The sequence below is a fragment of the Sander lucioperca genome, chromosome 9 (genome assembly GCF_008315115.2).
Source record: "Sander lucioperca isolate FBNREF2018 chromosome 9, SLUC_FBN_1.2, whole genome shotgun sequence".
Classification (NCBI taxonomy): domain Eukaryota; kingdom Metazoa; phylum Chordata; class Actinopteri; order Perciformes; family Percidae; genus Sander; species Sander lucioperca.
Window position 1 is genome coordinate 27,579,924 of NC_050181.1, and position 13,820 is coordinate 27,593,743.

General features: G+C 41.2%; 1 protein-coding gene and 2 non-coding genes across 5 annotated transcripts in view; 2 read left to right on the forward strand and 1 right to left on the reverse strand.

Moving 5' to 3' along the window:
- Positions 1–13,485, reverse strand: part of LOC116042382 (meiosis 1 associated protein) — a 44,959-nt gene extending 31,474 nt beyond the window's left edge. The window contains exons 1-4 of one of the 3 annotated variants that reach the window (XM_036005730.1): positions 13,258–13,485; positions 10,072–10,335; positions 8,666–8,863; positions 4,464–4,635 (exon numbers count right to left, since the gene is read on the reverse strand). In XM_036005730.1, the coding sequence (XP_035861623.1) occupies positions 4,464–4,635; positions 8,666–8,863; positions 10,072–10,335 (634 nt within the window). In that variant the 5' untranslated portion in view covers positions 13,258–13,485. The remainder of the gene's footprint in view (positions 1–4,463; positions 4,636–8,665; positions 8,864–10,071; positions 10,336–13,257) is intronic. The other 2 variants (XM_031288559.2, XM_031288558.2) reach the window with 2 other exon arrangements.
- trnaa-cgc lies at positions 7,497–7,568 on the forward strand. The gene has a single exon. It is a non-coding gene; the product is annotated as a tRNA-Ala (tRNA).
- trnaa-cgc lies at positions 8,217–8,288 on the forward strand. Its single transcript has one exon. It is a non-coding gene; the product is annotated as a tRNA-Ala (tRNA).
- Positions 13,486–13,820: the final 335 nt, after the last annotated feature.

Here is a 13,820-nt window from a genome sequence, read left to right on the forward strand (position 1 = left end):
CAGCATGTGAAGCTGGGGAAACACGTCTCCGACTCACAGACCATCAGCACCGGATCCCCCCAGGGCTGCGTTCTTTCTCCTCTGCTCTTCTCCCTGTACACCAACAGCTGCACCTCCAGTCACCAGTCCGTCAAGCTTCTGAAGTTTGCGGACGACACCTCCCTCATCGGACTCATCTCTGATGGAGGCGAGTCCGCCTACAGGTGGGAGGCTGACCACCTGGTGACCTGGTGCAACCAAAACAATCTAGAGCTCAACGCTCTAAAGACAGTGGAGATGGTTGTGGACTTCAGAAAGAACCCAGCCCCACCTGCCCCCATCACCCTCTGTGGCTCTGCAATTGACACTGTGGAGTCTTTCCGCTTCCTGGGAACTACCATCTCCCAGGACCTCAAGTGGGAGCTGAACATCAGCTCCCTCGTCAAGAAAGCACAACAGAGGATGTACTTCCTGCGGCAGCTGAAGAAATTCAACCTGCCAAAGACAATGATGGTGCACTTCTACACAGCCATCATTGAGTCCATCCTCACATCCTCCGTCACCATCTGGTACGCTGCTGCCACTGCCAAGGACAAGGGCAGGCTGCAGCGTGTCATTCGGTCAGCTGAGAAGGTGATTGGCTGCAATCTGCCGCCGCTCCAGGACCTATACGCCACCAGGACTCTAAAGCGTGCTGGAAAGATTGTGGCTGACCCCTCCCACCCCGGACACAAGCTCTTTGAGCCACTCCCCTCTGGCAGGAGGCTGAGGTCCATCAGGACCAAAACCTCACGCTACATAAACAGTTTTTTCCCCTCCGCCACTAGCCTTCTAAACAAGGCCCGGAATCCATCCTGACTCTCTCCATACTTCTCCTCTGGCTCCTCATGCCACTGTACCTACTCTGCTGTAGCGTTCCTATTTACTACTGTTTAACTTATTTTACTATTTATTTAAATTTATTTTATCGTTATTAATACATACTGTGTGTATATGTTTATACTTATATTGTTTATATTCTTTTTATCCTTCTTATATTTGAATGTGTGACATGCTCCAACAACACCATGACAAATTCCTCGTATGTGCAACGTACTTGGCAATAAAGCCCTTTCTGATTCTGATTCTGATTCTGACAACTAAATGCTTAACCTTAACCCTAACCCTAACCATAACCTAATTCTAACCCTAATCCTAAAACCAAGTCTTAACCCTCAAACAGCTCTTAAAGTTGTGGGGTCCAGCATTTTGGCCCCACAAAGCTGTCCAGACCCCACAAGTATACTGTATTCCCGGTTTTTGGACCCCACGAATATAGTTAAACAAGAACACACACACACACACACACACACACACACACACACACACACACAGCTTAAATAAATAGTCTGGTGTCAAGTGAGACATATTTGCTGCAATTTCTCTCACAGCATTCCTACTCAGCATCAAACACACACGGAGACTATTAAGATTCCACAACACGCCCAGATTCCAGAGTATTCCCAGAATAAACGTGGCTTCCTTCATTTTTGTGTATTAGATTTGGCATATTAGTTACACATCTCTTTTCAAAACCAAAAATTACAAAGTGCTTTATAAACTGAGAAAATAAACAATGGGCAATTCAGTCGTTCAATTTGCTTGTTAGATCCCAATTCAGCCATTTCTGAGCAGCTCAGCAGTTTGTGTGTAACCCTTGTGGGATACACCGCAACTGCAGGTATCTGAACTATTTTTTAACACATTAAACAGCCTTTTAAACTTTCACCAGGGGTGTTGGTAACAGTGACAAAACTACTTTTAAAGCCAATTTCATGAGCTTTACGAGCATCCTGCAAGTCTGAGTTGAATTCACACGGACTAGACAGCTAAAGTTCTTATCTTTGATTTAAGCCTGCTTCAGTTTTCAGCCAGATGAACTCTTGAGGTCAGTGAAGCTCTTGGATGCAGCGTTGACCCTGTTCTCTTTTCTATGTTCTCACAGAACTTTGGTGGTGGTTTTACTGAGTAATGTCACAGACTGAAATACCAGGCAGAGTACATTTAGGATTGGTTTTCATACAAAAAGACTGAATGGTCCTATATTTTTTGTTTTGTTATATATTTTTTGTTTTGTTATACTGTATATGTTACTAAGCCAGTTGATATCACAGCAAACGAAAAAAGAAAAAAAAGGAGTCATCAACTGTGTAATGCTGTTATGTTGTTTGTCATGTTTCCAAGTATTTGAGTTAAAACAAAGTTGTTGAGTTGTTTTTAAGAGAATACTGATGGTGACAGAAAACACAGGAAGATGAAAATTCAAACTTTTTTTCAAACCATTTTTTTGTGAAACTGATTCACTAGAGACGATCTTGAGCCACCTACATGCTTGTGCGACCAATCACAATGCGTTTGAAGATGTCATGGTAGCAGCCATCATGTTTTCTCCACTGTGGAAAGAACCATTTCCAATAAAGCAGCTTTATGTGGGACATCAGTGGTCTAGTAGCACCGCTGGTGTTGACATAATGAAGAGAGTGTTGGCTGTAGTATCAGACAGCTGAAGACTATTATGTTTCACTCAGTGCTGTAAACACTTCTAGACACTGTGGAGGAACGCAGTGATCTAGTCCCAGTGGCATCACCCCAGCTAAAAGGGTGTAGGCTTCACTATCATCAAACTGTGGTAACTACATACCAAACATTTTCTTTTTTTAATAGACACTGGAGAGTGAGAGGAATTAGCATCACTCATATTAATCGATGAATACAATAAATACAAAGGAATTTGTACTAGAGGAGCTGCTGCAGGGACACTAGTCTAGTCTTGTTACTAAAATGAAGACTCATTGTAACCTACCATTACATAGCATGACCTCACTATGGACATGAGTTATGAGCAGTTTAACAAAAGTTATTTTTCCATATATCTGAAAATATGAACATGATTTTGTGACAGATTCTTTTCTTATTCCTGTAATTATCTGGTAAAGCAACATCAAACTGGACACTATCTGCTTTTAAGACAGCTAGGTCCTCCACACCCTTGTGGTCATTTCTTATCCATTTATTTATCCATTTAATTTAGTTCACTTGAGAATAAAGAGCAAGATTTACATCTTAGCTTGCTTATCAACGATATCACTACAAAGCTCAGGACTTTACATTTACATGTAGGAATATTTTTATTCAACGATATTTTATTATGATAAGAAAATTACCAGTTGCATCTGCTGTAAGGAACATCATTTTTCGGCATAACCGTTGAGTCTCCATTACTCAACCAAGCAAAGGTCAGCAACAGCAAGCAAACTTCTGCAGTAACGTTAGCTCGTTGGTGCCTCGCATGCAGACTTTATATCGCATGATAGCTCAACTTGAGCTTCCACTTCCCACTTTCAACTTAGGTGAAATGGGCAGAATAGGTGACGTTTACACCGAGGCGGCATGTTATGAGCAGGTTTTGGGGCAATACTGCAGGGGCTATCGGCGCAATAGTAGAAACACTAATGGTTTTGGTTTTTGCAGCTTGAGGACCAAGGCCATTTACACCAACTGGCCCAAAAATAGCCCTAGCTCACAATGGCGCGGTAGTGGGAAAGTGGTTACTGTGGTCTTTGACAGCTCCACGATTTTATTAATGTGTGCAATTCACATATGGCACCCCCATTTAAAAGCAGATTTATTTTGCCAAGTAGCTCTGTTTTTGAAAGGCTGCTCCAAAACAAGATTGACTCCAAGGGTAACCAAGGCTGGTTTAATGGGGAGAACTGGGGCAAATGTATAACATTTCACTTTAGATATGATGTGAGGGGGTGATGACAACAAACTAGGCGGGATTACATAACTGACATAATTGTGTCAGGTGAGTTCAAACTCACATCATCATCAGTATCCTGTTTCCAGCACCTCAAACACTTCTGAGAAAACAAAGTTGCAGTCAGTCATACAGACAACTGTTTATCACCATGAAATGAATATTTCAGATGGTGCAGAAATATTTTCACAAGAAAGACTTCACTGCCTGTCTTTACCACACCCTGTCTCTTACACTTGCTCTCATTTTCTCTCTCCTCCCTCCTTGCTGTATGTTTTTCTCTCACTTTCTATTTCTCTCTGTCTCCCCTTCATTTCTATCCAGTCCTCACTGCACTCTCTACTTATTCAGACCACACAACTTAAACCTTCATGTAATTACAAAGAATGACATATCATTATGAAATTAGTCTTCCTGAGAGGATTGGAAAATGTTTGGGTTGTAGCCAAGTTCTATAAATTGTGACACGCATCTCGAGTGTTGACTGTAGATATGTAACAAACAGTGTAGCGCAATAAATGGGTCAATGCTACAAAACTCTGAAGATGATTAAGAAAGTGCAGGGGTAAAGTATGTAGAAAGTGAGGGGGAGTAAAGAAAGTAGATAGCAGACCTCCTTCAAGTTGTTCCACTGTGTGTGTGTGTGTGTGTGTGTGTGTGTGTGTATTTGTGTGTCTGCATGTACCTTCAGCCTCTGTGTGTGTGGCTTCAGGTGAGTGGTTTTCCTGTCCCCAGTCTGCCGCACTATAGATCTGCACTACCAGGAGACGCTTCAGTGACACCAGGTCAGCATCTTTGAGCCCCGTCTCCAACTGGCGAACGATTCCCCGTCCTGGTTGGCTGGTCACCACAGTAACCTGTGAATAAAGCAAGAGTAAAAATGGAAAAATTCCTCAGCAGACTGATAAGATTTAATTTAGATGGCCTCTACTCCCACTAGATTGAAGAGGAGAAAAAAAAAACAACTAGGGTAACCGACACTGTTGCTGCTTCCTCACAACAGTGGAAAAACCTCAATCAGTTTTAATTTGACTATTATTGGGACCACATAGCTGTTCCTCCCCACAACTCTTTACCAAAAGCTCACTTCTGAATTGTAACAGCTGGCTGCGTTATGAAAGATCAAGTTTGTGCTTCAAGTTGTCATATCTATCCACAACATCACCACAGCAAAGCATTCCTTGGGTCTGACTGTTGTGTTTCTGTTGTACTTAAAGGACATGACATACAGTAAATTACATTAAGTTACTAAATTAAAAAACATGACAGAACCGCTGTCCCAGGAAAGCAGACTCCCACCCTAACTGAAAAGTGGCATATGGTATAAAGACACAACTCTAACTTACACGTACTGTGAAACGATGTTTTCATGAGAGAAAAAAGCACAGCTTTAACTGCCATCTTGCCCTATGATCTGTAATTTATTTTAATGTTTCCTGTAACTGAGCTATCATTATCTCACACGTCATGGCATAAGGAATGAACAAAACGACTGGTTATGCACCGGAAAATGTCTGTCTCCGGATTTCCATTGAATGCGGAACGTCTGTGGACCGGCTCCGCTGCGGAACGGCTCCGCTGCGGAACGGCTGCATGCTCCGCCGTTCGTCAATACCCACTAGGTCCGGATTTGTTGCGGCACGGCTGCGGCCATGACTGACAGCTGTAGTCACGAGGACCCACAAGATCTCGCGAATTCACGAAGAATAGAACCACAAAACCAACAACAGTTTGTTTCCATTCAGGGGAGTAGAGGGGAAACAACTCTGTGCTGTGTTTTCAAGGTGTAGTGCAGGGAAATATGATCCGCCGTGAGTATGGTGTATTTTATTTTGAAAATTAACCGGATGTTTATTTTGTTTCTGCAGTCAGTGGAAATACACTCATTGACTTTAATGGAAACCTAATGACTCCGCCGCCGTTCCGCATCCGTTCTGCATCCAGTGGAAATTGGGAGTGTCACTAATTAATTATTTTTGATAACTATGTCTGATGATGGAAAGAGATGAAATTAGTTTTCTGTGGCATGTATATGCCTAATGGGGGGAACACAGATAAACTAATGTTAGACTAATGTTGAGCATCCGACTGAATCCCATTAACAGTTGCAGTAAATGATGATTATTATGGGATTGTTGATGGGTTCTGCTCTCTGCTGTTTAGCCAAAAGTAGAATCTGCTGCATCTGAAGCATCACAGAAGAAGGCACACACACACACACACACACACACACACACACAGAGGGCCATGTCTCTGCTTAGTGTCTCGCTGTCTCCTAATGGTGCTATTCATATCTGCTGCTGTCGGAAACACTGGGTCTTAGTGTAATCATCTGTCCAGAGTTTTCTAATAATGCTGGTTGGATTTGAGAAATCCTCGTCAACAACCCAGAGGCTTGCATCCAGAGGACATGTTGTTCAAATGTATCAAGAAAGACAGTGACTGGCTCATCTCTCAGTTGGTTCCCCATATGTCCAACAATTAACTTGTTAACTTTAACAGTTTTCAGTATTATTACTATTCCCCTAAACTCTCATTCGCTGCAATCTAAAATGTTGTATTTGTGTCTCAAGGTTTGAGCCTGGAACATGTACGGAATATTGCCAAAGCTGGCTTTGCATAACATAACACAAATAGGAATTCATAGTTCTAGTAAATGTGCTGCATCCAAGTGATATCTATGACTTTATATGGATGTCAACAATTCCATCCACTTTAATCATTAAAAGTAAGTGGAAACAAATTAAACAAATTAAAAACATTTTAATTTATTTCTGTACAAAAGTGGGTGCATCTCACAAAGGAAAGCGGTTTAAAGCTTTAGTGCGTAACTTTTTTTATAATAATGAACGTCCTTTACATTAAGACTATCAGCTCCACACAACTCTCTCTGTATTTCTCAGTATGGCTATGTTCAGAAGATTGTGTCGTCCGGTGACTTTCGCGCACAGAAACTCTAGTGAAGATAATGACCTCTTCTGAAGAGTCCATGTTTTTTTAATCCTCCGTGTCCTCCTTGGCTACTAGCAACTGTGTAGGGGAGGGGTGGGGGCTGAGTGCAATCACGGAAGGCTAGTATCATGTGGACGCATCGACAGTTTTGTTGTCATTACTTAAGAATTCCTCATGGGGGAGATAGAAACTACACATTATAGCTTTAAATACTTTGTGCACTCACAGGATTTGCCACTTAAATATGATAGCTGATCGGAGCGGATATTCTAGCAGGAAGGCACTCACAACTATTGAAGCTTTACTGATGTTATTTTTTAACTCACTCACAGATGGCTCCGCAGCAGATAAATAGAGCCCATTTTCTGCATTTAAAAATGAACATGAGGTAATTTTAAGTGGACTATCTAATATATTTTAGCCACTAAAGTGGACTGTCAACAGAGAATTTATTAAGCTTGTAAAAATGCAAACTAAATGTCTAATTCAATATGTTATTGCAGCTGCTAAATACACTAAACTGGACCTGAAGAGCCCTCATTTAAAAGATATAAGTGGAGCATTTTCCCTACATTAGCAGGAAGTACAAAGCTTGAATATCAAAAGGGGTCTATTCATTCTGCAGCTGAAGAGACGCTCCTTCATAATGGATGTAGAGAGACAGAAGCAGAAAAACATTTAGTAGAAATGACTTGTTATACAATAACCCTGCACAAAACATTTGTTTCGTCTGCTATTTCTCTGGAGCAGCAAGAGGATTGAAAGTGGGGATGTAGCTCAGTGGTAGAGCGCATGCTTCGCATGTATGAGGTCCTGGGTTCAATCCCCAGCATCTCCATGTCTTTCCTTTATAAGGAAGAGGCTGACCACTGGAATGATGGTTGTTAAAGCCATATTTTCATGTAAAGCTTCGTCACATCAACTAAAGACTACTACGTACACTTACACTACACTAAGATGGCTACATTTGATAACGCCTCTTTTTTTCTCTGCTCGACCCTCCATCCCCTATTTCACACATGAAAATTGAGCTTTTCATGAGTGCTACAGTGGATCAACTAAAAATGCTGGCCTTGCAATTTGGTGTGGATGGGGGAAACAGGTGAAGATGTAAGCCTGTTAAGTCATGGTCCAAAGCTTTGTGTTACTAAAGTTAAGGAAACTACTTGTTGTCACTTGTAATACTCTCTGTGATCGTTCATTTTTAATGTCAATATAGGCTATGAAGCAGAACAGCCATTGTCATGCTCGCCCATTTGTCTGAGAAGAGAACAAAGGGTTCAGAGGTTAATCACTGGCAGTGGTCATCGTTAAAGCTCAGCATCACTTAAAAATGTGAAGCTTCGTCACATTAACATAAATTGAACACTGCGCTAATGACACTATTCTAAGTCAGATCAATTTCATACACATGCTAATTTTTAAAACTGGCTTATTGTGGCCCCAACTTCTGTCAGAAGCATTGAGGTTTGTGGTAAAGCAACATGGGGATGTAGCTCAGTGGTAGAGCGTGTGCTTCGCATGTATGAGGTCCTGGGTTCAATCCCCAGCATCTCCAACTTTTATTTACAGAAGATGGGTTGAGTGATGCTCTCAGATGGATTACTACACTATACAAAGATACTAGTCCTAAAAAAACTGTGCTGTGAAATAAACAGACCTCACGAGTCACACTAAGTGAATGACATTTGCTGTATTCAAAAACAAAAATAAATAGAAATACACCGATTTAGTTTGGAGTATTACGCCTATCTGTGATAGGCTAATTTTTGAACCTGAGATCTTTCTAAAAAGCGTATTAAAATGATGCCTCAGGGTGACAGCAGCTTAATGACCAATACCAAGGCCTTTTTTGTGCGTTTACGTGTGATTGTAAAAAATAAATGTTTTTCTTGTTGAGCTGGTTGTGCAAAAAGAAGGTCTTTCTATGCTCACCTCCACAGATATGTTGTTGCTGGCCTGCTTGTCAGTACTGATATGTCTGATGTACTGTTTAAACTGCTGCAGACTGTCAAGCACTGCCTGACGCAGCAGCTCGCCTCCTCTGGCTGCTCCTCTGATACAACCTTCACCTGGAATAGTCCTCAGCTCCTCGACACAGGAACGCAGCCTGGCCAGGTTACCACGAACCTGCTGAAAATACAGAGGGACAGAAGAAAAGGGAATAAAAGTGAGATCATAGGTGCTTTCCGACCGGATAGTACTTGTACTTTTTAGAGGAAAAGTACACTTCTAAGCAGTTCTAAGAACTACTCTCCCCCAAAATCTTTTTTCCCATTTGCATTCCCACTGGCCAAGTGGCCATAGGGACTGGTAGGAGGGGTAAGGGAGCGACGCAAGCACGGCAACGGTCTTTATAGCATCGTCACTAGACCTTAGCGCCACATACAACAACAAAGCAGCATGGAGGAGGCCGTACATGGCCAGCAGTGCCTGCACCTCCGCATCAGTCCACTTTTCCGAGTTCCGCATTCCGTCCATTCTCATAGTAATTCACGTAATGTTTTGCTCAACACAGACGGGGCTTTATTATACTCGAACAGACCCCGCCTCTGCCTGCTGCGCTGTGGACGTGTGTGTGTGTGTGTGTGTGTGTGTGTGGCGGCCGCAGGATACGCTTGTGGAGTTTAACTCCAAAAAGACAGTTAACCACAGGTTCCTGTTAATCTTATGACGGACATGTGTTGTGATATTTAAACAAACGAACCGTCAACGGCAAAATAAAAGCCTCTTATTTATGAGAGCGGTCTGAGAGACCTCCAGCTTACCGCGAGGTGTCTGAGCATGACTGGCCGAGCGACGAGCTAGAGGCCGGGGCAGGCGCTTGCTGGCTGTCGCCTCACTTCATGGAGCTTCTCAACTCCGAGAACTTTGAAGCAAATTGTCAATTCGGCATCAATTTTCGCAAGACTGCCTATATTCAAAATCTAAACAGTTAGCTTCTCGCCTAAAACGTTGTCAGAAGTGAATTTAAAGATGAATAAGATGGTGAAAATTGTTAAAAATCTCCCGTTGTTGGTTGTTGCTCTGTCTGCAAGTTCCGAGTTTGCAGCGGGCGTGACTTATAAGTTCAATCAATCAAGTACACCTGGGAAAAGGGAAAAGGGAAAAGACCCTGCTCTGAAGTAGGAGCTAAAAAAGTACGCTACTGCGGCCAGAGGAAGTTAAAAGTCCCCAATTTTTTCCTGTTGGAAAAAAGTGTTCTAGGAACGTTTAGTTCTAAGAACTGCAAAAATCCCTCCGGTCGGAAAGCCCCTAATGTGGGTGACAGAACACAAAAAAGGGAAGAGGGGGGTGAGAGAGGAGGAACTAGAACAACACGTTGCCTTCATCTAACTTACCACAAATGGCAGTAGACATTCCTGCTGCCTGCTGATGACGTACAGACTGAGCAGTGGTATCCTACAGGGTCCGTCCAGACTACAGGCCAGGGACAGGAAGTTCTCCAGAGCATCACAGAGCACCGTACAGGTCTCTGACCACCACGGTGGCAGTGCCTCCACGATCAGGACCCTGGCTGGTTGCCGCGGGAACGAGGAGGACCAGTAAACTGAGTTGCCAGAGTTGGAGGAAGCCGTTGGCCTCTTTCTGTTGTCCATGGACATCTAAAAGACACAAACACAGAATACTACAGTGTTCATTAACAAAGAAAATGGAATGTTCTGATGGAACATTTCATCCCAATGAAAAAACGATGTATATTCTGAATTTGAGGTTACCTTTCACATGGCATGTTTCGTGCTGTACTTGACATAAAGTCCTAATATTGTATGTAAAACAGCAGCACCCCTCTCACCCCTTCAAATACATGCACAAATATCTAAAAACCTGAGTAAGCAAGCAAATCTATCAAATCTAGGAGGCCAGGTAATTACCAAAATGACCAAAAAACATAGACATCATAACACACCATTGCCAAAATGATAATCAGCTGTAGTCATAATCATGAGCAGTAAGCACCACTGTAAATAGAACATGAATAAATAGGCTATGATGAACATGGATGATTATGAAGATTCTAGGTTATAAATGGTTGTTTTCACATAACTTAGGGGCTTTTCCTGACTTCTGAAGAGGCTAATGTGAAGAAGTGACTACTTAAGTAGGTTTTGTGCAATTATGACTCAAAGGCAGCAGTTTAATGGCTCAACATTAGCCTGAGAATCCGTTTGGAGGCCAGAAAGTTCTGGTGGAACTATGCCATAAGGCATATGCAAAGCAGACAACACAATTTGCCATCCCGGGTTGCAAATTCTCCCTCAAGTAGTCATGTACCCTAATTATGTACAGAAGGTCCTCACTTTGTGGTGAATGAATGAAGATTGCTAACTTGTTGTTCATAATTAACAACCATCTGAACTCTTAAGGACATTGCAGCTGAATGATGAACACTGGTAGCAGTGCTGTGAAACGTCCTACACTGTGATGATGCAATGATTAGAGTACAACAAAAATAGAAAGTCTAATGATTCCTGTGGGGAAAATGGGTCATCACAGCAACAGAAAGTAACACAAAATGGACAGAATGGAGCATATACAGAGCACTGGGCTCACTCAGTAGCTCAGTGAATAAAAATCATTTCACACAAATCTAAATGTAGTTCTCAAATTCAGCTTTTAATAGACATGTCTTAAATAAACCCTTAACCTAATCCACGTATCAGGACAAAACATCTTTTTTTCCCCCTTTTTACAGCTTCACAAGTATCATCAGATGGAAAGGGCCCATCTGTGTGGCTGTCAAAAGGCAAGTCAGTCATGAAACATGGAGGATGTGGCCAGAGGGACGGAGAGAGGAAAACCCCTCACATTTCAAAGAGTCAACCATGCCATCTCCCTGTCATTATGGAATGGATGTCTGTGTGTGAATCTGTCTTTTTGTGTCTGATCACCAGCATCATCATTACTGAAGAGAACCCCTTATTGAGCAACATCAATGACGCCCTGTTCTGACACACATCAGTACACTTAGTCATTTCATTTCCATACCTTGGTAGGGGAGAACACAGAGTGGGAGGAAACAGTTGAAATAGAAAAATAAGGCAACATATTACTCTACAGTTTCCACAGGCGTAAAGGTTTTGGGGTGCTTTTGTCATTTCACAAGTTGCGTTGAGAACCAATTGATATAAGCAGACCAGCGAGTATACAGATAAGCAATTAGTCGATCGACAGAACAAAGCATTTAATAAATGAATAGTTTGGTTCACTTTTTAACCAGAAAAATCAAACATTCACTGACTGTTCTTTCTCTAATATGAGGATTTGCCTTTTTTTTTAAATCATTTTTAAAATCACTGTTGGTTAAAGTACAGCTGCAACGATTAGTCTACTAATCGATTAGTCGATCGACGGAATAATAAGCACCAACTATTTTGATAATTGATTAAAATTAGAATTGTAAAAATGGCAGAAAATGCTGTTTTCAGCTTCTCAATTTACGGAGATTTCCTGCTTTTCTCTGTTTTATATCATAATAAACTGACAAAACAAGACATTTAAAGACATCACGTTGGACTTTGAGGAACTGGGATAAACATGTTTCACTATTTTCTGACATTTTATAGACCAAACAATGAAGCGATTATTCTAGTAAATAATCAGCAGATTAATCGATAATGAAAATAACAGTAGTAGTTAAGAGTGAGACACTAACAGCATGATTTACTTTAAACTCAAAATATAGGCAGAAATAACTTGTCTTATGGAAAACACCTGAAGGCTTGGACTGCTCTCTCTCTTAAAGAGCAAATTTAACTCTTAAATCCACTGTCCTGAAACCCTGCTCTGTTATGATCTTCACAGAGAAGGGCTAGGAGCTCTTTGTTTGAAAGTATGTGTGCCGTTTGATCCTCTACCTTTCTTATCTTTCTCTGACTCACTTTTCCTTTTCTAAGCATAAATTCTGTCCCCAGCCCAGATCACACATATTTCATCCTCACACCTTTGATCTTGCATCATCTCTTGGACCCCTCTGGCATAAATAATCCCAAACAGATTCAGTCAATTCACCTAAATAACATAACTTCTGTTTGTTTGTTTGTTTGTTTGTGTTTGTTCAGCTGAATTTCTAACACATGGGCAATGGGATTTTTCTAAATGTCCTTATACTACACAACACTGTACAGTAAAGCACGTGTGTGTGTGTGTGTGTGTGTGTGTGTGTGTGTGTGTGTGTGTGTGTGTGTGTTCTGTGTGTGTTTAATGGACCATGTTTGACAAATGCTACATGTATAAGCATCAAAATGAAGTTCAATGAAAGTTGACAAAGCGTAGGCCTACTGACAGTGTGGATGGAATGGATGAAAACAAGAGAGGTAACAAGAGGTAACTCTTATAGTAAAGCGGACAAGGACCTTTCAGAATTGAATTATTCTGACTAGTGTCAGCAAATACTTCTAACTCTATTGTTGATAAAAGCTAAATATTACGTACAGTCCGACTAGATTAGATCAACATCATCAGATGTTAGCTGAGTTTAGCAAACATTAGCTAACAGCTAACGTTAGCTAACTTTGAACGTTAACGTTACCTTAGCTAGGTTAAGTTTCTCCTCCTTAGCTGGCTTCTGGAATAGTTTTATAAACGCAGTAAAAAAAAAACCGTTACGCTAACTGCTAACTAACGTGAGATAAATAGCTAACTTAACAGTTTCCTAGCTAGCACGCTAACAGTGGCTAACTAGCTGTAAATGAATAGTCACGAGCTCGCTTACTGCGCAGTGGCCAATGGCAGTGGCGCATAAAGCCAAAGATTGTATATTGGTAAGATTTATCACTCAATACAATAATTACAGTAATTTTTAAAGGTATGTCCAAAGACCTGAACTGTTGATGCATTAGACTGAAGGTAAAGTATGCCATGTGTTATTGTTGTTGTTATTGAATAACTGAAACGATTAATCATTTAGTTGATTTATATTCATTCATATTCATTCTCTTGTTCCAGCTTCTCAGATTAGATGTTGCTTTCCTTGTCTTAGGCTACATCACAGTTAACTCCATATAGGCCTAGTGGATAATACATAAATAAATAAATAAATAATATTTTTGTGGTTTTGACTGTTGTTAAACATTGTTGCTCTGGCATT